General features: G+C 57.6%; 1 protein-coding gene across 1 annotated transcript; it reads left to right on the top strand.

The window, feature by feature from the left end:
- The first annotated feature begins 1,787 nt into the window (after positions 1 to 1,787).
- RIPK4 (receptor interacting serine/threonine kinase 4) lies at positions 1,788 to 27,350 on the top strand. The gene is made up of 8 exons (XM_032629313.1): positions 1,788 to 1,969; positions 10,876 to 11,167; positions 17,274 to 17,422; positions 19,101 to 19,150; positions 20,655 to 20,813; positions 21,579 to 21,682; positions 22,915 to 23,176; positions 24,894 to 27,350. Exons 1-8 carry the CDS (start codon positions 1,788 to 1,790, stop codon positions 26,051 to 26,053), a joined length of 2,358 nt encoding a protein of 785 aa, XP_032485204.1. The 3' UTR covers positions 26,054 to 27,350.
- Positions 27,351 to 27,580: the final 230 nt, after the last annotated feature.

Genomic DNA, 27,580 nt, shown 5'->3' with positions numbered 1-27,580 from the left:
GAGTGGGCTGAGTGGCCGGTATGAGGACGCTAGTGAAGTTGGAGGAGAAGCCAGGCCAGTCCACCCTGCTGTGGCTTGGATCTTTGGACCCATCCTCCTGCAGCTGGGGGCTGGCCCAGGAGCCCAACGCTGAGCCTGCTGCAGACACGCCGTAAATATGTGTCGAGTGGAGCTAGCAGGTGATTAAAGAAATGAAATCGGTGTGTTTTATTACTAGACTGGTGTGGACTGTTGGTCACCGATGCCGCCGAACTTCCTGTAGATGAGACTCTGGTTGTGAAAGCAAGTCTAGAGAAAGGTGCCACAAACAGCACTGATGACTCATTTTCTACTCAGTTTGCTTTTTTCCCACCAAAATAATGACCATGTTTATGTATTTCAAGGTATCTTTATATATTTTAAATCCGATTATTTTTAAAATGTTAGTTTAAATGTTAGTTACATTTGCCACGAACAAGCTTGAGATAACCATTTCCCACTCCAGTCTCAAGGAGACCAACTGTGATTTCAAGATTATATGGCAAAGGATGCGGCTGCCTGATTTCCCGGGGCCCTGGAACAAGCCTTGTCCTGTTCCAATGTGTGAGCACCCGCGGAAGAGAAGGCCCGGGAGAGAATGGGTTCAGTTACTGGCTGTAAAATTCGCTTACGTGCCCAGGGGAAGGTAAGGTCTGTAGAAGCTGAGTCTGAGGCTTCTATGTGCTGGCTAAGATCAACCTCTCCTTTTCCGTGACTAACATAAAAATACAGATGACGTCATTAGAATGCTCCCCCAGCCTGCCCCCATTATTCATCTCATTTGGCCAAAAATAAATCTTCCTTCACTGCACAGTCTACACCGATGAGTGTTTTTTTAGGCGTAGAAATTCGCAATTACACTTCCCGACCTCTGACCCAGATATCTTTCCAAGAGCAGGTTGCATTTAGGCTGGGAATTTTTTTTTTTTTCCTCCCAAAGGTGGAAAAACATCTTCTCAAGTGGTCTGTTCTACAAGTGAAAAGAAGCCCTACTCGGGGAAAGAACGGGAACTCCTGCTGTCTTTGGAATGCACTTTAGATTTGCTGTCGGGGTAACTGGAAAAAAAAAAAAAATGTTACTCTCAAAGTGGAAACTTCGGTGTAAAAAAGCGAGAGGTGGATCTCCAGGAAATTACGCTGAGTGCAAAATGCCAATTCCAAAATCTCCCACGCTATGCGATTCCTGTGTGCAAACATAATGTATTTTGAAATAACACGATTTTAGAAATAGAAGAAAGATTAGTGGCGGACGGGGCTTGGGAGTTCTGTTATCAAAGGGCCACGGGAGGGGTTCTCACGTGATGTAATGTCCCATAAACTGACTGTAGTGACAGATACACGAACCTACACAGGTGATCGCATTGTATAGAACTTCTTACTCACTGACAACGACAAACAACATTGGGGAAATCTGAATAAGACCGGTGGATTGTATCAAAGTATCTACTTTTTTTGCAAAGTTTTGCAAAGTTATAGCACTGGGGAAACATTTGGCGGAGTGAATTATTTTTTACAACTGCATGTGACTCTACAATCATCTAAACACACACACGCGCACACGCAGGTCAACGGCCGCCCGCGGCGCCCGGGCGCCTTCTCACGCAGAGCACAAGGGGAGACAGCGCGGGGTCCTCACCGGTCTTTGGGTTGTTTTGCTGCGACCTGGCCCGGGGGGCGGGGCGCGTTGCGGACGTGACGTCAGTGGGCGGGGCGCGCACCTGGGCACCTGGGCTGCCGCGGCGGCGCGGAGCTGCGGCTAGACGCGCGCCATGGAGGGCGAGAGCCGGAGCCCGTGGGCCCTGGGGCTGCTGCGCACGTTCGACGCGGACGAGTTCGCGGGCTGGGAGAAGGTCGGCTCGGGCGGCTTCGGGCAGGTGTACAAGGTGCGCCACGTCCACTGGAAGACGTGGCTCGCCATCAAGTGCTCGCCGAGCCTGCACGTCGACGACAGGTCAGCGGCCCGGGCGGGGGCGGCGGCGCTGGGGCGGGCGGCGGGGCCCGGCCTCACAGCGGCGCGCGGCGGCGGGCCGGGGCCGGGGTGCTTGGATTCCGGGCGTTCCCGTTCTCTCCACCTGAGTCGCCTCGGGAGCAGCCTCGGAAGGAGAACCAAACGCCGGGCGAGGCCGTGAGCCCCCGGCGGGGTCTGCGCCTTTTGCTCGGCCGGAGGGACGTTGAGGGTGGTTTGGCGAGCTCCGGGTCTAACTGCTCACGCCGGTGCCCCGGGCTGCGGCTCTTACGGGGAGCCTCGGGAAGCCGCGTTTGCCTAAGACGGTGTTCAGCGCCCGGCATTGTTACCTGGCTTCCGGTGAGCCCCGGATTTTCAGGGTCGCGGGCTCACCTTGCGCCTTGGACCCGCGCCCCTCGGAGGCTCGTCCGGCCCGCCCAGGACCCACCTGGGCGCTGCGGTTTGCGTCCGGCTTAGAAAAAGTGCCGTGTGGGGATCTGGGCTTTGTGAGTTAGACTCCGTTCGACTTACTTAGTAATTTACTTTGGAGCACAAATTGGTGTAAGACGGTAATTATTTCGGTCGGAAGCCCTGGCTTGGCTTGGCCAGGCTTCCTCGGCGCCCGGGCACTTGAGCGTCGGCGTTACCCTGCCTGGGCCTGGCCGTGGGCTCCGGCAGGCGGCCCGGGGTGCCAGGTTCCAACATTCAGCGCTCACTGGCCGTACCCTCTCGTTTTAGCTGACTTAATTTCGAGGCCGAGCCTCTGCGGAGCGGCCTTGCACTTATGGTTGGACCATAGTGCCCTCCTGAACCCCAGTTTCCCCATCCCCAAACTGGGAGGCCACCTGCCTGTCCCTCAGTAACAGAGGTGCTCAAGTTAAAGAAGACGGTTGGAAAGGACCGGAGCCGCCCCAGTTACATTCGGTCTTTGGATTGTGATCTGTGTATATAATTTTAGGGGTGGGGTGGGAGGAGGGTCTTGAGAAGTAGCTCTTTTTGGGTGAGGGGTGTTCACTATTTACGGTTGCGTTTTAATAATTTATAAGCTTCGGTTGAGCGCATTTAAATTACCTATCCTTTGGTGACGTTTGCGTTCTACATGGAAGGTGTGTGGTGTTTTGTGTTCTGTGTGGAGAGCCCCCTGTACAGTCAGCCCCGAACAGACACAGACTCAGAAAAGCAACTCCTTTGCTGTCTCAGGGACCTGGTTTCTAATCCTCGGCTTCTTGAATGCTGGGGCCTCCAAACTCCAGCTTTTCACCCCCGGAATGGTGGTGTGCGTGTCCCTGGACTAAGGTGCACAGAGGATTGCAGCGTGTGCCCCCTCAGGTCCCGGAGGGGAGGAAACCCCCGCGCACTTAGTGGCTTTGTGTTTTCCTCCTGGCCTGAGAGGTTATACAGCAGAACTACTGGTGGCTTTTTGCTCTAAGCCTCGAGCGCAGTGTCTCTTGGAAACTTCAGTAGAGTGGTGGCGAGTGTCACGCAAATATCACTAACGCGAAGGGAGCTGCTTGTGAAGCTGTGCCTCCCTAGGATCCCAGGAACTTCTCAGGCCGGGAGGGGCGCCGTGGCTATTTTGATGAAGTCCAGACCTCTTTGAATGCCGGTCCCTAGTTAGAGCCTGAAAGGCACGACTCTTGCCGGTGTGTGGGTATTTTTACGCTCTCGGGGACGTTTATTTGCCTGCTGGAGTCGTCTGGCCGAGTTTTCTTCATCAGCCGCAGGTTTTAGCACCAACGTCTTGTATCGAAGAGCCTAGTAAACAAGCACGTCCCCAGGCTGACGCAGCGGCCTGCACCCTCAGGATCTGTTATTTCCAGCGCCCAGGCCCTTGTTTCTTGGGTGGCCCAGTTGGAGGTGGGGTCACGTGAGGCGGGCCACTTAGGATCTTGCATTGCCTGGTTGCAAAGCTGTTTGTCCTTTACCTGGAAGGCTTTCCTGCCCTGCCCCAAATAGGCAGGTGGTGGCATGTACGGGACAGCTGGGTAGAGGTCAGCATTGCCCAACAGGAAGAGATTCACCTCTTGCACTTTGCCAGGCTGGGTGGGGCAGGCTGGCGTTCTGCATTAGCGGCAGGAGCTGGGCTCTCTGATTGAGACGGTGGTCACACCCCTGCTCCTTGTAAAGAAGAGTCTTCTAGGTTCATTACTGACTCTCTCTGGCTTGAGATTCCCATTAGGCGCTTGTGTCAGGCCCGCTGTGGTGCCGGAGCAGCTGCTTGCCTTGCGGCATTGCCTCTAGGCCTGGAAATGGCTGCTGCGCTCCCCATCCTCCCAGGTTTTGGCAGGTGGCCTCGGTGCTCTTTTGATGAGCTGCCTCCCACCTTGACCCTTCTATTTGCAAGATGCTCCCTGGAGTGGGGAATAAGATTTTACTGGGGTTCCTTGGTGCAGCCCTCAGCCCCATACCCCTCCCGGCTAAGCCTTGTCTCACCTGTTTGAAGGGTGGCGTCTCTCACCCCTGCCACGAGGGCCTGACCTTTTCTTTCCCGGGGCCTCCTGCACTGGTTACATAGGGACCCACTGCCGGTACAGGTGTGGGTCCTTTTCATCGCCTGCTTCTCCCTCCGGGCAGGCCCCAATCTTCATGCCACCCCTTGACCCCAGCAGGGCCTGATCCCCAGCATGCACCCCGGGCCACGTGAGCAGGTACTTCTGGGTGGGGAAGCTCAGGGGCTGCCCAGTCCCAGACATCCCCTTGAAGTTCCCAGAGAGCAGAGAGACACCTGCCAAGGGGCTTCCAAGGGGCACCCCCGGGGAGTTCCCAAGTGACACCCCGTTGATCTGCACTCGCTCTCCTTACGGGCACATCTGGGAGCTTTGGGGGGACGTGTAGCCACCCTGGCTGACCCTCATTAGGGGATCACGAGGGTTTGGCCGGAGTCTAGCTGGGATGGGGGGGGGCATTCCCATTTAGGTGAGAACTAAGCCTTGGAGGCCCGTTCCTCCGGCCCCCAGCCCCTGGCTCAGAGGAAGCCCAGGATAACTGAGCTTGGCCGCGGCTAGTCAGGGCGAGCCCGAGCAAACCCCGGGTTTGTAAGCACAGAGCTGACAATTGGACAAGCCCGGTTCTTGTCAGTTTTAAAAATAGCAGTGTGGGAACCCCTCGCAGGCTCCCTGGGGACATAAATGGATTGGTGCGCAGTGAGAAGGCCTGGCTGGGAGGCATCAGTAACAAATGATTAAACCATTTTTCCTGCTGCCTTTTCCCACAAGTGGTTCCCAGGTTTCTCCCTCTGAGGAGCACTTTGTTAAAGGGCACCCTTCCCTATAGCCCGACCCTTTTCCCTCTTCCCGTAGTTTCCTGCTACTCCTCTTTCAGCAGGCCTGTCCCAGGGCCCGTTTTCTCCCCCCTTCCAAGGTACATGCCTCCGGAAAGCTTCCCTCGCCCGCTGGATGTCTTTGGAATTTGTGGCCGAGCCTGGAGGAGAACCCCACTGCTTCTCCAGAAAGTGTCCTTTAGAAATAATCAGTCTGGTGAGATTCCTCATATCTCTCCCTACCCCGTTGCCCTCCCTGGGGTGGGGGAGATATGCTTTGGCCAGCCTCAATTGGGAAGAAACATTGAATGGATGTAAGTGCTGTGGATAAAGTGTCTTTAACAAATTTGACCCCGACTTGGTCCTGTTAATGCCTAGATTTTCCATCTCCGACCAAGAGGGGCGGGGCAGGGGTGCTGTCCCCATTCCTGCTGGGAAACGGAATTAGCACCCCTTCCCCAAATGGGAGAAAGGAGGTGTGATGGGAGCGACTACAGAGGAGGAATACGCCGCCAGCCCCACTGAATTATGCCTAATTGTAGACACGCTCTTAGCACGTCACCATTCTTAGGTTGTATGAATGAAAACTGATGTCCGTGGACTCGGGTGGCCTGGAAAGTCGCTTGTCACCGGGTGGCATGGGATTTGATGCTGTGAGGAGGCTGGGCTCCTGAAGCCCCCCGGCCCCCCTCCCGCACCTGGGCTCTGGGACTGGCTTGAGAATCGCTCAGGTGCTAAAGTGATAATAGTCATCACAGTAAATCCATCTCCAGTTCCCTTGTGCTGTTGCGGGCATAAACCGGGAACACCGCTTCGAGGAAAATATATTAAAAAAAAATAATTGACACAGTGGTGGTTTCATTCTGGGTGAGAAGCACCGTCCCGTCCCCTCCAGCAGTGCCCGGAGAGGGCCCAGCCCAGGCTTCTGGAATCGCTGATGCTGCCAGCTGCGGAGCTGGGGGGAGTGGGTACTGGAGGGTATCCTAGGGGCAGCTGAAGAAAGGCCTAGAGGATGGGGTGGCTTGGATTTCGGCTCAGTGGTTACTAGAACGTAAACGGGATGAACATTTTTTTGTGCCGACCCTTCTGAACGCTACCAAAGAGGGTGGTTAGGGGGCCCGGCCAACCCACTCCCCAGGCCTGAGTGAGGGGCTCCCTGGGGTGGGGTCCCCTGGAACCCCCTGCTGGGTGATCCCGGGACCTCCTTCCTTGCCCCAGGGATGCAGCCATGGCGGGGTCCTCGGCTCTTAGGCATTTCTGATTGAGCTGTCACGGAGAAGGTGATTTGTCCTGGAAACGAGGCCTTATCTTCCAGGATAGCTGGCCGTCCTCCACGAGCTGTCCTGGGATGCGTGGTCCGCGGGACCGAGCTGCCTGGTGTTGCTTCTGGAAAGGGTGCGGGCTGTCTGAGAACATTCCGGCTGTGGCCAGCTTTCTGGAGCAGACAGCTGCAGGGGCTCACTCCCCCCACTTTGTTAAACGAAGGTAAATGGGCTCTCAGTGCGGTGGGGAGGGCCTGGGGCGGGGGAGAGAGCCGCAAACCTGCTGACCTGGGTGCACTGGGGCGGGGCTCTCCCGCCAGCTGCTCTCCTGAGTCTAGTGAGCTCAGCTGTCAGAAGTCACCTGGCTCTGACATACGCAGCCATTTGGGCGAATGGAGCCTCACTTAACGACACCTTCAGCTTCAGCGTCATCGACATCCTCCTCGGCTGTCGGTCCGGCTGCCTCTCAGAACGTCTGCTGAAAGCGGAAAAAAGCCATCCTTGTGAGTGGCCAGCCTGTAACTCCGGAACCTGTAGTGCCTGGAAGCCTGCGGGCCTGGAGGGATCCTCCCGTGGTCTCCCGGCGGAAGCGGGTCTCTGTCCATCCTGCGGCCGGACCCGTGCCAGGGCCACGTGGGCGCAGTGTGCTGGACTCACGCTGGTGGGGAGCGGTGGCACAGCGGCCACTTTAACAGAGAATAAAGGCAGTGGGACCAGACAGGTCGCAAAACTGCTTCTTAAAATAGGAAACAGAGCGGCAGCGGTACTGATCCCCGCCGCGACAGCTCGGGAGAGAGTGTCAGGAGTGTAGTTGACCTGGTTAGTGTAGGCGACGTGAGGTCTTCCCCGGGGAGGAGAAAGGAGACGGGCCTGAGGGTGCCGTTTTCTCTCCTTAAATGACTAGCCTTATTTGAAATGTTGCTTGATGCAGCCCTTTCTTCTTTCAGATGTCCCTCGGGACTGGGCACAGCGCTGGGGTCTGCCTGCATGTCACCCTGGAACCCAGCAAGCAAGCACTGGGGCTGCAGCCGGCGCTGGCCGGCCTGGGCCAGGCACCTGAACCCACTCTTCAGCCCGGCCCGGGGACCCCCACAGGGGCTCTTGTGGACATCGTGTTTTCCATTCATTGGATCTTTGACCAGAGTGCTAAGAGAGCACACATCATGCTGAGCTCGGTTTTGTCCTATAGTCATGTCATGGTTCACTCCTGATACCTGTCGCACTCTTTCCTGACACCAGGGGGAATCTTTTGCTCCTGGAGCCTGTTCAGAGCCAAAGTCTTGATCCCCTTGCCCCCTGCCTGCCCCACTCCTGCTGATTCCATAAATGGGGAGCCACCCAGTGATTCCCAGTAGACGTCTAGGGTCATCCTTGCTACCTCCCTCTTCTCCACGTCCAGTCGGTCACCAGGCCTTAATGATTCTCCCTCGAAAATGGGCCCTGCACCCACCAGCTTCCTCTCTCTGCACTTCTGGTAGCCAGGGCCCCGGTGACCACCCTGAGTGCCTCGTGGCCGCTCTGCCCCTGCTGCTTCCAGCCTGGGGCTCTGGTGTAGGAATGGGACTGAGACCTTACGAGCCCTCGCTGCTGCCCTCTGCCCACCTGAGTCAGGGACCCCCTTTATTAAACATCCCCAGGTCCCTGTACTTCCCCCTCAGAGAACTTGGATTTGCAACTACACTTCTTTTAGGCGTGATTTTCCACCTTCTCCCCTAGAAGGTAAATACCCTGAAGGCGCAAGGAAGGGGTCTCTTTTGTCCTCAGTTCTAACATGTAGAGGGGTGCTCAGTAAATACTTGTTAATGAATGAATTTTAATCGGACGCAGATTAAAATTAAAGTAATTGCTGGGAGTACTTAGGTGGGTAATTCCAGACTGTAGTGGTTTATTTAAAAAAATTTTTTTTGGCCGCACGGCATGGGCATGAGGGATCCTAGCTCCTCAAGCAGGAATCGAACCGGCACCCCCTGCAGTGGAAGTGCGGAGTCTTAACCACTGGACCGCCGGGGAAATCCCTTTAGTGGTTTATTTTAAATTTGGCTGAAAATGCGTGAGCTCTGTTCCAGTGGTTGTCAGGCTTAACTCTTGGCCTTTGGGGCTGGGTAAGTCTTTGCCTGGGGGGCTGTCCTGTGTGCTGCAAGGTGCAGGGTGGCGCTCCTGGCCTCTACCCGCTGGATGCCAGCGGCGGTGCCCGATGTCCCCCGGAGGCAAAGTCCCCCCAGGGGAGAACCACTGGTCTGCACCCAGGGATCCTCTCCCTGAGACACCCAGCCTTGGCCAGCGCTTACCTGGGGGAGGGCGGAGGGGCGGGAACTCCCCTCCCATATGCAGGGGCTGGCCGCGCGGGCAGGGGTGCTGTGGTCCTGTCCAGCTGAGCCCACCGCAGGCAGAGCTGGGTGCTGCAGACCTTGGTAAACAGTGCGGCGTGGTTCCTCCTTGCAGGTGGCCTCCTCCCTGGGAAGTGTTTTCATACCTGTAAAGGAGGCCTGGGAGTGAGCTGCGGTCTCACAGAGGAGGTCAGATCAGTAGGAAGCAGCCTCATTTCCGTGGTAGTTTCTGACTCTCCGGCAGGCTGGGAAGCAGGTGCAGGCGCAGTGGGGCGGGCAGGTGCACCCAAGCTCCGGAAGAGCCCCCGTGGTGGGAGCGGAGCCGTCCTGGGTCATGGGCCGGGGGGGCTTGTGTGGGAATCTGCATTCTCTGGCAGGGGGTTGGGGGTCCCTGAGGCTGCCCCGGCTGCTTCCTGCCTCAGTTCCCAGCTCCCATAGGCTGTGTGGTTCTAGACTCTTCCTTCAGGAGCTTCCTAGAAAGCAGGTTCCTGGCACCCACCTAGAGCCTGTTCTCCGGGAGCGGAGCCCGGGAGCCTGCGTTTCAGCCATCTCCCCGGGTGCTTTCTACGGTGGCCACGTTTGAGAACAGGCCAGACCTTGTCCTTGTGGGATTTGGCCTCTTCTCCCGAATGCACTCTGAGACTTTGACCCATCACGCTGACACCGACCAAGGCCCTGGATACTAGTCTGTAAAGGCTGCACCAGGAAGTGACCTTAGACCGGGGGTTGGCAGACTTTCCGTGAAGGGCAGAGTAGACCTTTGAGGCTCTGCAGGCCACGGGGTCTGCGTGGCAGCTGTGCATCCCTGCCGCGAGTGCGGAGACAGCCTCCGCCCCGCTGGACGTGCGTGGGTGAGACTGCCATGCGGTCAGTTTCCTTACAGAACGGGCTGGCTGTGGACAGCAGCTTGGTAGTCGCCCAAAAGGTTCAACACTGAAGCAGTACGTGACCAGGCAACTCTCCGCCTCGGCGCGTATCCAAAGGAGTTGGAAGCAGGGACTTGAACACCGGTGTGTATAAATGTACAGCATCAGTCACAGTAACCAGAAGGTGAAAACGACCCAAGGGTCTTGTCCATCAGCAGAGGAGCGGATAAACACAATGCGTACGTTCATACAATGGAATAATGTTCAGCCATAAGAGGAGGGACGTCTTGGTTTGTGCTATAGCGTGGATGGACCTGGACAACATATGAACGAGTGAAATAAGCCAGTTACTAAAGGACGGGTGTTACACGATTCCACGTCTGTGAGATCCCTAGAGCAGGCAGATTCATAGACGGCAAGTGGAAGAGAGGCTGGGAGCGGGGCCTGGAAGGAGGGCTTCCTGTGGAGTGGGCACAGACTTTTTGTCGGGATGAAGACGACGTTTTGGGTGGAGTGCGTGGTCTTGGTCGCACAGCGTCGTGAACGGATGTGATGCCCGTGAATCGCACACGTGTGGATGCTTACGGCGACAGATAGGGTGTTACGTACATTTTACTACAGTTTAAATAATGGTTTTAAAAAGAAGGGGGCTCTTGGGCAGCGGTCTGCAGACCCTGCTTTAGACCAGGCTCCGTTCGTTGCAGTGTGGGGTTAGGGTTTAGGAATGATGGGGCCAGCCAGAGTGATGGGCTTCGCAAAGAAGGGGGCTGGGCTCTTGGGATGGATAATTCGTTAAAGCTTTTGGTCAAGCCTAAACGTCCCTTCCGTCATCCCAAGAGAAGGGATTGTCAGTGTCGGCCTCGTCTTCTGAAGCTCGGAGCCTGCATTGGCTCAGTGCTGCCTGAGGGTTTTCAGATAATGATCGCAGTCTCTCTCCTCCCTGCTTACAACAACCCCACGACGATGCGTTTGAATACCCATGGACTGAAGACATGGAAAGGCCTAGAATTTAATATGTGACATTAAAGTGAGCTCTGTGTGTGTGTGTATGTGTGCGCACACATAGTGCACTTGTACACATATGTACGTGCCTTTTAGTAATTTTCTCAGCCGTGTGGAGCTGCTCATCTCCTGACCACTGTGCCTGTGGCCAGGTGACCACTGCGCACACATTCCTCACGTCTTTGAACTTTTCCAGGGAGCGCATGGAACTTTTGGAGGAAGCCAAGAAGATGGAGATGGCCAAGTTCCGTTACATCCTGCCCGTGTACGGCATCTGCCAGGAGCCCGTGGGCCTGGTCATGGAGTACATGGAGACAGGCTCCCTGGAGAAGCTGCTGGCCTCCGAGCCGCTGCCCTGGGACCTGCGCTTCCGCATCATCCACGAGACGGCCGTGGGCATGAACTTCCTGCATTGCATGGCCCCGCCTCTGCTCCACCTGGACCTCAAGCCCGCCAACATCCTGCTGGACGCCCACTACCACGTCAAGGTAAGGACGTGAGGGGACCAGGTGGCCGGAGTGATGGATGCCCTGGGTGGGGAGCCGCGGGGCTAGAACCTCAGGGCCAGCGAGAGGGCCGAAGAGGAGGTGGTTCCCTAGCGGGAAAGAACTCAAAGCAGAGGCCTCTCTCAGCATCAGGATCCCCAGTCTTGCCATGTGCGGCTGGTATAAACGCCACAGATGTGTAACCGGAAAATGGACTCTTATGAACAAGAGTCACTCCCCCAAGTCCTGGATCAGGACTCTAGGTTCTGGGCACCCCGGAAAAAGAGGCTGTGGATTTGTGGATTCCGGTCTTACTGGTCATCTTACACAAGCAGATTGGAAAGCGGACCTCGGCTCGGCCGTCTCCGTGTGGGGCTGGGTCAGCCTGTTTCCCCTTGGTGGTTCCCAGGCTCAGGGTGATGGGAGTCTCGGGGTGCTCGGAACTGGGGGCCGTGGTGTGCTGTGGAGAGGGGCCCTGGAGGGACTCATTCTGTTCTCTTCCTTCAGGGCCTGTGAGTTCTGATTTTTTTTTTTTTTTTTTTTTTTTTTTTTAAAACCTACATTTTTTTTTTTTTTTTTTTTTTTAAATTTATTTATTCATTTATTTATTTTTGGCTGTGTTGGGTCTTCGTTTCTTTGCGAGGGCTTTCTCTAGTTGTGGCAAGCGGGGGCCACTCTTCATCGCGGTGCGCGGGCCTCTCACTGTCGCGGCCTCTCTTGCTGCAGAGCACAGGCTCCATACGCGCAGAGCTCAGTATTTGTAGCTCACGGGCCCAGCTGCTCCGTGGCACGTGGGATCTTCCCAGACCAGGGCTTGAACCCATGTCCCCTGCATTGGCAGGCAGACTCTCAACCACTGCGCCACCAGGGAAGCCCTGATTTTTTTTTTTTTTTTGCGGTACGTGGGCCTCTCACTGTTGTGGCCTCTCCCGTTGCGGAGCACAGGCTCCAGACGCGCAGGCTCAGCGGCCATGGCTCACGGGCCCAGCCGCTCCGCGGCATGTGGGATCTTCCCGGACCGGGGCACGAACCCGTGTCCCCTGCATCGGCAGGCGGGCTCTCAACCACTGCGCCACCAGGGAAGCCTGATCTTTTTTTTTTGATAAGTTTATAAAGCAGAAAAGCACGAGGGATAATATAACTAAAATCGGGTGCCGTCCCCTTGGAATTGGCCCTTGTTAGTGTGGTAGGTTTGTGTTTCCTTGAAGATGCCTCTCCCTTGGAGGGCCATCGTGTCACACCGTGGGGGGCACTAGCCGTGGCTTTCCCACTCAGTGACATGGGTTCTAGGCTCGCCCACCTGCTGAGGTCACCCTGTCCCTCAGGAGGGCGGGTCAGGAAGGGCCACACGCCGTGGCTGGGGTCCCCTCCGGCTCCTCGGCGCCATGGAAGGAGGGCTGGGCCTGGGGGTACGCACACAGCCACCCCCCTGCGCCCCGACTCTGCAGCAGGCACAACACTCTGGCTGAGCCAGCCTGTGGCCGGTGGGGGAATCAGTTTCCACGTCGTACACTTAACGACAAGGTGTCCTTAAGGCGGTGTCCTTCGAGAATAAGATTTTATCAGAAGCTGGAAGTACCCTCCCGCTAAAGTGAAGCGGGGAATCGAGGGACCAAACAACAAGTGGGTGGTTCCCAGCCTTCCTGAGTTCTGGCATCCCTGCAGTCCTGTTTCCTTCTGGTTGGGGTGCTGGCTTCACCTATGGACTCTGTCCCCGACGAGCATCGCAGAGTTGTGACGACCAGCGTGGGGTCCGTGGGCACCAAGTCAGAGTGAAACCTTTGATCTCAGACTTGAATGAGCACAGGCAAGGAGAGGTGAGGATGGGTCCCCACTGTGCGCAAAGGCCCTGTCTCTGGGAGCTGCCCCGTCTGCCAGGGGAGGTTTCGAGTGGACGGTGGCTCCTGCTAAGCCGAAGCTCAGAGGGGTTAAATCGAGGGCCAGTGTTGTCCAGCTGTGTGTGGTTGAGCAGGGGTTAGAACCGGGTTCTGCGGCCCTGGAGCCCTTGGTCTCCCACCCGCCCCACTGCCGTACATGAGATGCTCACGGACATCACGGGTGGCACGCAGTGGCGCACGAGGGCGGAGGGGGTAGCGGGCGGTAGGTGTCCAGACAGCCCCTGGGCGTGCAGCGGGAGAGGAGTCACTGGAACTCCAGCTCGGGTGAGGGTGTCACTGGATGGGACTGGTCTTCGGAGAGGACCAGTCAGGAGTGGGGGCACCTGCAGAAGGGCCTTTCGGAGGAGGAAGCAACCCAAGAAGAGTCACGGCAAGTTCTGGGTTTTTAGGGGCAGTAGAAGCAGGAGGCATAGTTGGATACGGCGTGTGGGGAGGCCTTCCACTCGTCTTTAAGGATGCTGAGATGCCATTGTAATAGAATGTGCCTTTCTTAGGGAGACCCCACTGATTGCACCCCATCCCTTTGAGCGGTCTTTTCAGAGTCATGGAGTGCAGTTGGCACAGCTGGGCCTGTATCTCAGCTCACTCCCTTCCCACCGTCCGGGCCGCTCTCCTAGCAGCCATGTGGGATGTTTGGGGCAGGAGGCCCGCCCTTTGAGGACCACGGTGACGTCCTCCTCGGCAGCACAGCCCTCGCACGCTCTGTCCCTGGCAGGTGGGGTGGTGGCCCTGTTGCTGGGGGACTCCTCGCCTGGCCTGTGGGCGTGCTCGGCGAGGGCTGGTGCTCTGGGTGCTGGGAGTGGCCAGCACATAGTCTCCTCCTGTCCTGTCCATGCTGGGATGCTGACCTGCGTCCAGGGATGGTCCCCGGTGCTGCATACGCAGTAGGACCTAACGCCCGCCCAGTAGGGCACTGAGTGCCGCTCGTTGGCACCCGGCGCTGATGTCCTTGTGGTCGTTTCTGCGTTGGCTCCCGGGGCTCCTTGCTTTGAGCGCTTTCTTCCTCCTCCGCTTGTCAACCCCGGGCTTGGCAGGCCTGGCACTTCGTGGCAGTTTTAGGAAGTGGGTGAACATTCCTTAGAGGACCAAGGGGCTTGTTAATAAGGACCTGGGGTGGCTGGGAGCAGTCTCCACTGACAGGAAGGGAGGGGACACTGCAGCTCCGAGGAGGTGGCCAGGCCACCAGCCCCTTTCCCAAAGGTCGGGAATGCACTTCTGTGACTCCGTTTTTTTTTTAAATAAATAAATAAATGTATTGATTGATTGATTGATGGCCGCATTGGGTCTTCGTTGCTGCTGCACGCGGGCTTTCTCTAGTTGTGGCGAGCGGGGGCTACTCTTCGTTGCGGTGTGTGGGCTTCTCACTGCGGTGGCTTCTCTTGATGCAGAGCACGGGCTCTAGGCACGTGGGCATCAGTAGTTGCGGCTCGCGGGCTCTAGAGTGCAGGCTCAGTGGCTGTGGTGCAAGGGCTTAGCTGTTCCGCGGCATGTGGGATCTTCCCGGACCAGGGCTCGAACCCGTGTCCCCTGCGTTGCCAGGCAGATTCCTAACCACTGCGCCACCAGGGAAGCCCTGTGACTCCTTACCCAGGTGGGCAGTCACCCTGCACAGCCCCAAACAAGCAGAAAATATATTCACAGGATGCGTTTTTTTCATCCTCAGGAACAACTCAGCGGGAGCCTCATCTGAGGTTCTAAGTCGGCCGCTCGATTTCTGGGCAGTTTTTAGTTGATGGTTATTTTTAGCAATGCAACTTTAATCTGGAATCTTGAAATAAGATCCTAAGTTGTCACTCCATCCCCTTCCCTTGGTCCCTGGAGGCTACATTTTTTGTCCATACGTAGGATGACTGGAACTGAAAATTTCACAGCAACCACCTGTTTTTGGAAAGTGTATTCAAGACACTTTAATATTAAATTAATATGTGAGGTTAATATTAAGTATGCCAAATATCGCTACTAAAATATTAATTTTAGTGACAGTAGTAAACGCATTTCAAGTTGATAATGGAATAACTCGATTTAAAATCTCAAGCTATACTTGGGGCCCACTTTGCCCAGACCAGGCTGTATTCAGAGGGCTGGATACCCAGGGTCCTGTTCTCTGTGGTCCAGAATGGCCTTTCACTCCAAGGTGGCACGGCCCTGACCCGGCCCTTTGTTAGTCTCTGTTAGTCTCATCCAGCTGGGCCCGGCAGGGGAAGGGCCATGTCTTGGGGGCGCCTGTGAGCACTGGCTCTGGGCAGTACCGAGGCGGACGCTAAGTGCGGGTTCGTTTGTGAATTATAGGGCGCTTGCTGTTCTCAGGGATTGCCACACTGTCCTGCTGTCTGGGAAGCCGGGGACAGACGAGGCAGGCCCTCCCTGGGCAGGACAGGTGAGACAGAGCAGGTGGAGAAATCCTGTGGGCCGGAGGGTCGTTGGCCATCAGAGAATTCTCATTTCTGAGCTTGCCTTTTGATGCCGGAGGTTTTACGTAGAATTGAGGCTTATTTTCTTTTCGTCAAGTGTGTATCTTGAAGCAGCTGGCTGTACCTGAAAACAGCAGAAATAAGAAGAAAAGGCTGCCAACGTGGGGGTTGGGCACCAGGTGCCAGGATCCCTGCGTCCCCGTCTGTCCTCAGTCCTGAATCTGACACGTCCACACTGCTGGGAGTTTGGTACTGAAACTTTCCCGCTCGTCCACCTGCTACCTTGCGCTGCTCTGTCCCCGGTCCCGAGCTGCAGGGTTGGGGTGATGGGTTTGTTCTGGGGAACTGGCACTTCCCTTTCCCGAGTGGAAAGTTTCTTGGAGGTCAGAGAATGGACCGCTGCTGGGGACCCCGAAATGGCCAGGCCGGCCTCACTCGTGTGAATCCACGCCCCCCCCCCCCCCCCACCGGGCAGAGCCTGACTGCAGAAGTGGGGGCTGGGTCCAGTGTCACAGGCTTTCTTCCCATCCTCCACACCCCCCCCCCCCCCCGCCCGCAGATGTGGTCAGAGACCCCTTGAAGGAGCGAGTCCCCAGTCCTAAACTCGCCCTGCTCAGCGGTGATGACGCCAGGCCCCTGGCTCACCTTGTGGGCAGGTGAGCCCAGAACTAAAGGCCTGACTCAGCCGCATTTCCCATCACTCCAGAGGTGTGTTTGAGGGGAGCCCGGAGTTAATTAGAAGGCTTAGAAAAACCCACGCGCCTCGGAGGAGAATTTACGAAGGGGCCGTTTTCCACGTGGATCCTGAGTCCCTTAATGCCAGAGAGTGTGGCCTAATCCCACACAGCGTTTCACCGCCTCTGAGGGCTCTGATTCACACCCCGGGTTGCAGGGGGGAGGGCGGGCGCCCCGCAGTGAGCCTTCAGGACGCCTTGGCCTAAGGAGACGCGGAGGTGGAGGTGTATGGGGCCCAAGCTGCTGGGTCCAGGTGCCCCTTGGGCCGGTGGGCCCTGCGGCGGAGGGGATGTATGTCACACCTGTCGTTTGGGTATTGTGTTTGGAGCCAGCAGGTGTCTGTTCCTAGAGCGTTCCAGGTGGAGGACAGAGGCCCCGCCGAGGTTGGCAGGTTGTGTTTTGCTCGCTTTAAAGGGCTTCTGGGGCTTCCCTGGTGGCGCAGTGGTTGAGAGTCCGCCTGCCGATGCAGGGGACGCGGGTTCGTGCCCCGGTCTGGGGGGATCCCACGTGCCGCGGAGCGGCTGGGCCCGTGAGCCATGGCCGCTGGGCCTGCGCGTCCGGAGCCTGTCCTCCTCAACGGGAGAGGCCACAGCAGTGAGAGGCCCGCGTAACGCATAAAAAAAAAAAAAAAAAAAAAAAAAAAAGGGCTTCTGAAGGCACATTTCCCTTTGAAGAAGCAGCTGCTGCTTGCCCGCCGGCCCAGCTGTGCGACTGCATAACTGCTTTGCCCCTGAGGGTGCCCCCTCCCTTACCTTCCTTCTGCCAGTGAATTCCTTCCTTCAAGTGTAATCTTTTCCCCTGTCCATCAAGCTCCTAATGGTTTCAGGCATGGTTCTTCCCAGGCTGGCTGGGCCTTCCCGCCTGCGCCGGGGAGCGCAGGTGATGTGAGAGCCGTGGTGCCGATTCCGCACCTGTGGGTGGGGGGGTACCGCCCCTGCCCCCGACGTTGCCAGGGTCCTGGGGGAGGGCATGCTGATAAAACGTCCCGAAGCAGCAACCCCGGCTGCCTCGCTCAGCAAGCTGCCAGCCAAGCCTGACGAGCTCCTTCCCGCCGCTGCGTTGCAGATCTCCGACTTCGGGCTAGCCAAGTGCAACGGGCTGTCCCACTCGCAGGACCTCAGCATGGACGGCCTTTTCGGCACCATCGCCTACCTTCCTCCTGAGCGTATCCGGGAGAAGAGCCGGCTCTTCGACACCAAGCACGACGTGTACAGGTGTGTGTCAGGCGCGCAGCCCCAGGCCGCCAGGGGCTCCGCACCTGGATTCCTCGTGCGCTGCAGGGGGGCTTGGCCAGGGGCTCCTCCGTGCCGCCAGATAAGAGGTTCAGTCCAAAGGAAAGGGCTTTTAGGTGGAGGGTGCCGCCAGATAAGAGGTTCAGTCCAAAGGAAAGGGCTTTTAGGTGGAGGGTGCCGCCAGATAAGAGGTTCAGTCCAAAGGAAAGGGCTTTTAGGTGGAGGGTACGGGCTACCCCAGGACTGGCTTACAAGAGGGAGTGCTCTGCTGTGAGCGCTGCTGGCCCAGGATGGAGAACGTTAGTGGTTGGTGTCAGTTAGAGCCGGTTATGCAACCGGACGGGCAGCTCCCACACCGTGAAAGCTTTGGTGTTTGTAGGATGTAGGGAACATGGGCTCTATAGCTTGTCTGCTGAGAGAACCTGCTACTTCAAGTGGTCTCTGTGTCTGTCTGTGTGTGGATTCAGGCTCCAGAATCCAGTCCCCTGTGGCCCGGAACTCACACTTCCTAACGTCACTTACGCGTGACAGGAGCACAGACGCCCTAGAGGCTGTTCACAAACTGGCACCGGGGATTTCTGTGCTAGAGAGCAGTCGTGAATCAGTTGGCGCCTTCCTTTCCCATATGGTAAAGGTCTTAATCACTCAGACTTCTCGGAGAAGGAAAGCAGGCGGGTGGGTGCCAGCAGGCACGTAAACCCCTCATTGTGGTTCTTGTCTCACACGCGGTGACTGTCACCCTGAGCCCCGCCTTTGGGTCACGGCCACCGCCTGGAGTCCTGGCCGACTGGTTTGACCGTAGCCGCCCGTGCACGTGCTTTGCTGGGCTTTGAGCAGGACGTCTGTCGGGGAGTGGTGCACGGGGCGCTGGGCACCCGCCTGTAGGGTTTGGGGAGAATAAGATTCTCTTTATTTCGGAGTTGAGAGTTTCAACTTTTGAACTTGTAGATTTCAATTACTTTTCAATGGGGACTTCTTGCCTTTCGTAAACAGCTGCCCTTAACCCAGTGCAGGCTGGTAGCTCAGTGTTTGGACTTCTGATTCTGTTTTTATTTTTTCAATTTTACCAGATTGAGCTCTTTCGGGGTATATCCAGAGTAATCATATATATAATTAATATATAAATGATATAAAGGTAACACACACACACACACATATATATATTACACACAAGTATATATAATTTCTAACAACCAAAAAGGGCTCTGGGAGGTTCAGCCGGTGCCCCCTCATCTTTTCCATGCCCTCACATGACGTCAGTGGGCTCGAGACGCCCAGAGCTGTAGTCGGTATTTTGAGGCCCAGTGTTTGCAGGAAGATGGTGTGAAAGAAGCAGACTCCGCCGTTCTCCCCTCGAGCTGACGGTCCAGGGACAGGGTGGCGGTCCCTTCGGGAACCCCTCCTGCTGTTGGGACTGACAGTTCAGTTGATGGAGTTTTGTCTGTTGTCTGACATTTGAGCTTTCCACATGCCTTGTTCCACAGTAAGAGTATTTGCCCATTTAAAAAACTGCATGAAAGATACCTTGGTGTCCCCTCTCTGTCTCGGAGTCTCTCGAAGGCTCTGGGGTGGACTTCCTCAAGCTCGTTGCTGCGTTTGGGGCCTCTGGCTTTACTTGAGGCTCCGGCACGCAGACACTGACGTGCCTCTTCTCTTCCAGCTTTGCCATCGTGATCTGGGGCGTGCTCACGCAGAAAAAGCCGTTTGCAGGTGAGTGGACATGTCTAGGGGTGATGCAGCTGCCTCTCCCCGAGCAGTGGAGGGCGTGCTCTGTGGTCCTTTCTCTGTGTCAGAAGTGCCTGCGGATCACAGTCGGGGCCGCTCTGGGCCGTGGTGCTGGCGGGCCGTCTGGTGGGGAGCAGGGCTGCCTTGTCCTGCCCAGCAGGTCCGCACAGAGACCCACGGCCCACCTCATCGCAGGCTTTCATATATGCCGACAAGGCGCTCTGCCGTGCAGCTCACATACGGGGAAAGGCACGGACGGATCTGATGGGGTCTGTTCAGTGACTCTTGTTAGGTACTAGCTCATTCTTTTGTGTGTGTGATATAATACACGTAACATAAAATTTATCATTTTAACCATTTAAACTGTACGTTGTGGCATTAAGTGCATTCACAGTGCTGTACAGTCGTCACCACCGTCTGGTTCTAGAACATTCCATCACCCCCAAAGGAAACCCCAGGCTGCTTAGGCAGTCACTCCCTTCCCTGCACCCCAGCCCCTGTTGACCACTAATCTACTTTCTGTCTCTGTAGGTTTGTCCGTTGTAGTGATTTCCAGATACATATTTTTTTAATTTTCTAATTTTTGATCGTAAAACACACATCGCTTAAAAATGACCATCTGAACCGTTTTCAAGTGTACAGTTTGGTCATGTGAAGTGTATTCCCATTGTGGGGCAACCAGCCTCCAGAATCGTTGGGTGGATGCTCCCCGGGTCAGCACACCCGGCCCGAGGGCTGTGGGTTTCCTCCCCCTTGCCAGGCACCCACCGCGCTGATTTCTGGCCCCGAGGTTTCGGTACCTTGACTCGGTTTATTGGAAAAGTCGAGTACCTGGGCTACGCACTCTTTTCTGGTCTGACCAAAAAGATCTAAGAACGCAGATCGGAGTCAGCACGTGGCCCCCAGGTCTTTTGCAGGGTTTTGTCTGTGCGTCGTTACCCTGTCTCCCTGCCAGGTCCTCCTCGGTGGAGGTCCGTGGTCTGGATTCTTTTCAGCGTGGCCAGGTGGCACTGTCGCTCGGGCCGCCGGGGGCCTGCGCTTTGGGGTAGAAATTCAGGAGGACTTTTTCGTCACTGCAGGGCAGTTTGGACCACTTGGGGCTGGGCGATGTGACTCCGTGACTTACCAGCGTTCTTCCCTTTGGTGGGCGTGGGCCCCTTTGGAACCGATCTTGTTCCATATTCTTCTCCTTTGAACTTGGTTTTCCTTTGAGTTCGATGCCCAGAAAGACCTGCTCTGTGATACAGGGCAGTGATTCCATTTGGTAGATCACAGATAGTTTCTAAAACCTGGAAAACACAGGACAGATGTGCCCTGCAAGGTTGAGGATTACAGAACGCTCTGTGCTTTGAAGAGGAAATACCGCGTCTCCCGGGCGGGTGGTGGTGACGTGCCCCAAACTTTCCCACGGTTGTCACTCCTCCCGAAGATAAGAAATCCCGCTTCAGCCCCACGGCAGGGGGCTGACTTGTGCACCTGCCCTTTGCAGATGAGAAGAACATCCTGCACATCATGGTGAAGGTGGTGAAGGGCCACCGCCCCGAGCTGCCGCCTGTCTGCAGACCCAGGCCTCGCGCCTGCGAGAGTCTCCTGCACCTCATGCAGAGGTGCTGGCACGGGGACCCCCGGGAGCGGCCCAGCTTCCAAGGTGAGTGCCCCCAGAGGGTGCCCGGAGGATTGCTGCTTGAGGGTCGTGCCGCTGTCCCAGGTGACGGAGTCGACGGCCGGGACAGGGGAGGCTGTCCAGAGACAGGAGCGCCAGGGCGAGCCCGGCACCCGCAGGCTGTGCCCGCCTGTGGCCCCTGCCTGTGACTGGGGCGAGGAGGCTGGAGCCACGTGGTCAGCTCCAGCTGTGCACCCCCGGCTGTGGCCCGCTGCCCTCAGCAGCCTCCTCTTGGCGTTGCAGGTTCAGATGCAGCAATGCATCTTTTAGGGACGATGCGACCGCTGGCCTGCGGCTTTCTTTGCGTTTCTCATGGCGCCTTGTCCCTGGGGAACGGCTGTGTCCTTCGGTTAGGAGAGTGATCCTGACGCACTTGAAATTGATCCCGACGTTTAAAACGTATGGGGAAACCCGCGTGAATGCGGTGGGAGCCTCTCGCCGGGAGCTGGCAGCCGGGCCGTCGGGGTACGCGCTCCGGCGGGTCTGGCTTCTTGGGGAAATGGGGCCTCGGTGGCTCCTGCTTGGAGTCTGGCCAGACCCTGCCTGTGGTTGCCGATGGGGACCCCGGCGGGGTTGCCGAGAGCTTGGCCGGGGGCCGGCAGCCTGGGAGGCCGCAATGCTGACCGGTCAAGAGGCCGGACCCTGCCGGTGCTGCCTCTTCTGTCCCGGCCCGAGGTCACACGTTTAAGTAGAGCATTTGTGTGAGTCAGTGTCGAGGCGATATACCCTTTTGTGTTTTGTCCCCCAAAGAAATCACTTCTGAAACCGAGGACCTGTGTGAAAAACCTGATGATGAGGTGAAAGAGACGACTCCAGACGCAGATGTGAGAAACCCACCTGAGGCCGAGGCCGAGGTAATGGGGACCCTCCCGGGGGCCTGGTTTCCCCTAACTTGGCTTCGGGGGTTGAGTCTCTCTTTTCTGCAAATGCCCTGCCAACCTGGACCGCTCGCCCCCTGTTCTGAGGCTTGGGCCGTCCCCCTGCCCCTGCCCCTGGCTGCTCGGCCTCCAGCTTGCTGCCTTGGTGAGCTGGCCTCGGAAGCCTGCAGGCCAGATTGGGGAGGGGGTCTGGGCTCTGGGGGTCTGGGGGTCTTTTTGCACCTCGAGGCTGGGGATCTGTCCACTTTCTAACTGCCTATAAACGTTTTGTTTTATGAGTGCCACACAGGTTAGGTAAGAGGTGATAAATTCTAACTATGCTAACTAAATAACTACCTTTCAGGTAATAAGACTTGTAAAGTGGAGCCTGCCAAACTAACTGTATTGGGTGATATCTGGTGTTATCATCCCAGGCTGTGCTGTAAGGCCGGGAGATAAGCGAGCATTTATGGTGTGTCTGCTGTCTGAGCAGGAAGGGGCGTGTGCATGAGGTCACAGGGGCAGGGAAGGTGACCCGGTCCCCACCACCCCCATAAGGGGAAGGAAGGCCCAGCGCGTGGGTGTGACTCGGTGCACCAGGCCACCGGTTCCCGAGGAGAGGGAAGATTTGGGGACAGGTGGGCGGGAACCGGGAAGAATCACGAGTCACCTGCAGATTCTAACCCCTCGGCACAACCTGCGTTTCTCGCGGCCGGGCAGGAGGGGGCCCTCGGAAGGGCCCGTTAGGATGGGCTGGGGTGGAGTGCTGTGCTGTCCCTGTAGCTCGGCCCCTGCCCCCCGCCCTTGTACACATGCGGCCCCCCAGCTAGACTCGCACAGCTCCGGGGAGGGTGGCAGGTTGTTAGGACCCCAGCCCATCTCCTTCCTCCGTTTCGTATCAGCGCTGACCTGTCCTGGGTGGACACGGCCAGCACACAGGCTTCACCTCCTGCAGCTTATTCACATCTCGTCCGGATAACTCAGGGCCACGTCACTGCGCAGATGGGGCCCAGCATGGTGACGGGCATTCCGTCCCCGTCGTCGTCTTTTCTTACCATGTCCTCCCGCCGGGTGGACCCAGCGCAGGGTCTCTGGGCCCCCTAGAGCCACGGTAACGGGAGTTAAATTCCCTGCATGGCTCACGGGGGACCCACGTGTTCCCCACCTCCTCCGCCCGCCCCGTCAGGTCACGGACGGAGCCTCATCCCCTCCGTGTGCTGTCTCTGCAGGCGCCCGTGGCCGCCCCGCTCAAGCGAGCCTCTGCCCCGACCTTTGACAACGACTACAGCCTCTCCGAGCTGCTGTCCCAGCTAGACTCGGGCATCTCCCAGACCCTCGAGGGCCCAGAGGAGCTCGGCCGCAGCTCCTCCGCATGCAAACTTCCATCGGCGAGCAGCGGCAAGAGGCTGTCAGGGGTGTCCTCGGTGGATTCTGCCTTCTCCTCCAGAGGGTCGCTGTCCTTGTCCTTCGAGCGGGAGTCTTCAGCGGGCGGTGAGTGGAGGGCCCATCCCTGGGAAAGAATGCGCTTAACTGGGGGCCCCGGGGGGCCGGACAGAGAGTGAGCAGCTGAACGGGATCAGGCGTCCGGTTTCCTGACCTCACGGTAGCTCTCCTGTGTTTTCTGCAGCCCTTCACTGATTGGGTTTGGGCGTCAGTGCAAATGCAGAGATGCACGTGGGCCGAGCAGGTGTCACTTAGATGTAAGAGGGCTGAGTCACACCCCTGGCCGTGCGGGTGGGTCTCACCCGTGCCAGCCCGGCACGTGGGGGCTGACCTCCGGTTTGCAGGTTGAAGAACTCGAGTTGCATCAGGGAGCCCAGTGGATGTATGGAACCCCTCTCCCTGGAGACCCCTCTCTCTTGTAATGTCAGCCCTGTACCCCCTTTCCCAGACGGTGAGGGGAAAACACCCCCATTCCTTCTTACTCGTGGGCTCCCATTTACCATAGCCGTGCAATTTGATGGGCAAACTGTCCTTCGAGGTGGTGACTCCCTGGTCCTGTTCATATACCTTGGGTTTTCTGTCTAGAAGGTGCTTTCCCCTGCCCCTGCCCTGTCCCAGGTGCTGGCCCTCGGGTGGGAGCCTGGTGCTAACTGCAGCCCCCTCGTTGCTGCCTGTGGGGACGGCGTACGAGGTTTCCTTTCCGTGAGGAAAACATGCCTGCTCACGCTTAGGGCTACAGTGCAGGGGTGGCCAGAGGGGCGCGGGAAGGGTACAGACCCCAGGAGGAAGGGGAACTTGTTTTTCCTGGGCAATCGGGGAGTTCCTCCTGGAATGAGGACTTTTCCTAGATGCCGTGGACCTCCTGGAATTTTTAGAGTGGAATATTTGGGGTGAAAGGGGGCACTTAGGGTTGAGGAAACTCCTTACAGAGGTGCAGAGGTGGGGAAGGCCTGGCTGGCCTGGAGGTTAGCAGCCAGCAATGAGGCTGAAAAGAAAGAAGCACCCGTCTCCCACGGAGAAAGATGTAGAAGTTTCTCTCGGGGCCTGCTACCCTCAAGTGACATCTTCATGCTTGGAGAGGACCAATCACTGGCCCATCTCAGAAGCCAGCGTTAAAACACTGAGTCCCCACTGGGCTGGTTCCATTTTCTTAATACACCCCATGCCCCCTCCTCCTACGCAGGGCCCCTTGAAAATGTTTCACGTGAGGGCGTCTCGTTTCATTTAAATCGGAACCCGACAATGTAATAGGATTTTTATGTTAAGTTTAACCTTTACATCGTGAATAACAGTCCTTCTAAAGTGGGAGGCTCAGTCCTTTAAGGAGTATTCTAGAAAGCGTCCTTCATGGTATTGCTGAGACAAGAGGCATCATTTGGAGGTTGGGCTGGGAGCAGGTGCTGGGCCCTGGAGGGGTGGCCTGGGCTAGGAGCTGCCAGCTCTCCGGTGGGTTGGGGGCCGCTGCCATTTCTGAGTACCAGCTGGGGCCTGCGTTGTACGTCCCTTATCTGATCACGACCTTACCGGACGGGTAGAATGATCTTTACTTTGTACATCGACAGAAGAGCACTTTGGAGACGTTCGTTGCCCTGCCCGAGGTCTCCCCACTCGATCTTAAATTAAACCAGCATGGACAGCACAGCACTTAAGCGATTTCAGATAAAAAGCGGCCTGGAGGCCACGGGGCGTTGGGGGCCATGTAGAAAACACTGGCCGGGCCCGGGGAGGCAGCCCCACGTGACCCCTGCACCCGCTCTCCCCGCAGATCTCGGTGCCACCGACGTCCAGAAGAAGAAGCTCGTGGATGCCATCGTGAACGGGGACACCAGCAGGTTGATGAAGATCCTGCAGCCCCAGGACGTCGACCTGGTCCTGGACGGTGGTGCCAGCCTGCTGCACCTGGCCGTGCAGGCCGGGCAGGAAGACTGCGTCAAGTGGCTGCTGCTTAACAACGCCAACCCCAATCTCACCAACAGGAAGGGCTCCACCCCCCTCCACGTGGCCGTGGAGAAGCGGGTGCGGGGCGTCGTGGAGCTCCTGCTGGCCCGGAAGGTCAGCGTCAATGCCGCGGACGAGGACCAGTGGACGGCCCTGCACTTCGCGGCCCAGAACGGGGACGAGGGCAGCACACGGCTGCTGCTGGAGAAGAACGCCTCCGTGTGCGCGGCGGACTGCGAGGGCCGGACGCCCATGCACGTGGCCTGCCAGCACGGCCGGGAGGGTGTCGTGCGCACCCTGCTGCGCTGCGGCGTGGGCGCGGGCCTGCCGGGCAGGGACGCCTGGGTGCCACTGCACTACGCCGCCTGGCAGGGCCACCTGCCCATCGTCAAGCTGCTGGCCAAGCAGCCGGGGGTGAGCGTGGACGCCCAGACGCTGGACGGGAGGACGCCCCTGCACCTGGCCGCCCAGCGCGGGCACTACCGCGTGGCCCGCGTCCTCATCGACCTGCACTCCGACGTCAACGTCTGCGGCCTGCTGGCGCAGACGCCCCTGCACGTGGCCGCGGAGACGGGGCACACGAGCACGGCCAGGTTGCTTCTGCACCGGGGCGCCCGCAGGGAGGCCGTGACGGCCGAGGGCTGCACCGCGCTGCACCTGGCCGCCCGCGGTGGGCACCTGGCGACCGTCAGGCTGCTGGTGGAGGAGCGGGCCGACGTGCTGGCCCGGGGGCCCCGCCGCCAGACGGCGCTGCACCTGGCCGCCGCCGGCGGGCACTCGGAGGTGGTGGCCGAGCTAGTCAGCGCCGACGTGCGTGACCTGTCTGACGAGCAGGGGCTCAGCGCGCTGCACCTGGCCGCCCGGGGCCGGCACGCCAAGACGGTGGAGACGCTGCTCAGACACGGGGCCCACGTCAACCTGCAGAGCCTCAAGTTCCAGGGCGGCCCCGGCCCCTCCGCCGCGCTCCTCCGGCGAAGCAAGACCTAGCCTGCGGCCCCCGGAGACGGGGCCCCCGCGGGGTTCCCGTCCCCGCGCCGTGCTCCGCTCACCCCGTCCGCGGCCTGCGGGATGCCTTCGAGGGGCGGGTGGCCGCTGACTCGGGATTCGCGCCGGCGTCTGCTTGGGCGTCGCCTGCGCCCCCTCCCGACGAGGTTGATCAGAGCGTGCGTGACCGCTGCCCACGGGTGCGCCCGGTGTCGGAGGGACAGTGGGTCGGAGGCGTTTGGCTGCTCCCCTCGCTCCTGCCGTCGGCCCCTCGGTGACAGGGCCGTGAGCCCCCCCACCCCGTCGTGAGCGGAGCCACCTGCGGCTGGGAAGGCTGGTGTGCAGGAAGAGCTGCGTCTTTTCTCTCCATTTGCAGCGGCAGGCAAAGAAGCCTGTTCCAGAAGGCTTTCGTGGAATTCTTGTTCTCCGGAAGAATATCTTTCATAGATGAACGGTGTCAGCTGTCGCTTTCGATCCGTTAAAAACCTTCATGTCATTGGATAGTCCGCCTTCTGCGCAACGAGTGTGAACTGCTGGTTGGTTTTTAAAGCAAAAACAGTCATCTCACCAGCCCTTTCATACCCAGATTTGTCCGTCACTCAGTCCTCGTGGGTGGCCACACACGTGTGCCATGAGTGCTACCTGCCCTAATTCATTTCTCGTTGCAGAAAATGTTTGAACTTTAGAGTCAAGTGTCTGAAAGTCAAGAAAAACTAACTGACGGCCTCGGTTTCGGACTCCGAACGGTGTTAGCTAGTTAGATGGACCGCCTTCCTCACCGTTTTCTTCTCAGCCGTCAGTCTTGGCAGGGTAGCGGTTTGTGCCGAGTGATGCTGTCTTAGGGTCTCCAAGGGGGTTCCTGACCTGCTTTACAAACGGCTACTCTTCGCAGGGGCCTCAGCTTTTGGGGTGTGACCCCCCCCAAGTCAGCTCCAGGAGACAGCCTCACGGTCTTGGATGTAAAAACCCCGTTCTTTTGTTGTCACCTGTGTCCCACATGCACCCGCCCCCCAATACTATGATTAGAGTCAGTTTGCTGCAGGACCCGACCCTGTATGCAAACATGCCCTTTGGACTGGTGTGTGAAACAGAGATTGATGTTAACGTACCATGTATGTTAATATGAATCTGTGGGCAGGATACTTCTTTTCTGTGACAGGAAATATCCGGACTGCTTAGAACTGGCTATGTTTTAATATGCCTTGTGCTTTTAATGTGTTGTGCTACTGTTGTTATGTAGAACACGTGGAAGAAAAAACTTCTGTTTGATGTCAATAAAGCTAAGCTCTCTTCCGACCTCTTTGAAACCGGTGAGACTACATTTTCATATACATGAGCTCGAATAATCTGATTTCTGAAAACCAGATCTGAGGCAGTCAGTCACATGTGGTGTGGAGATGCCCTTTGGAAGGGCAATCTGTGTGCCCTGAATTTACCCATGATCTGGGGCGGGGGGGATGGAAGAGGTGGAAGGGTGGACCCGGGCTTCCTGCCTCCTTAGCCTGGGACCTTCCTCCTGCATGTGTGAAC

The sequence above is a fragment of the Phocoena sinus genome, chromosome 4 (assembly GCF_008692025.1).
Source record: "Phocoena sinus isolate mPhoSin1 chromosome 4, mPhoSin1.pri, whole genome shotgun sequence".
Taxonomy (NCBI): Eukaryota; Metazoa; Chordata; class Mammalia; order Artiodactyla; family Phocoenidae; genus Phocoena; species Phocoena sinus.
This window is presented reverse-complemented; position numbering and strand designations above follow the sequence as displayed.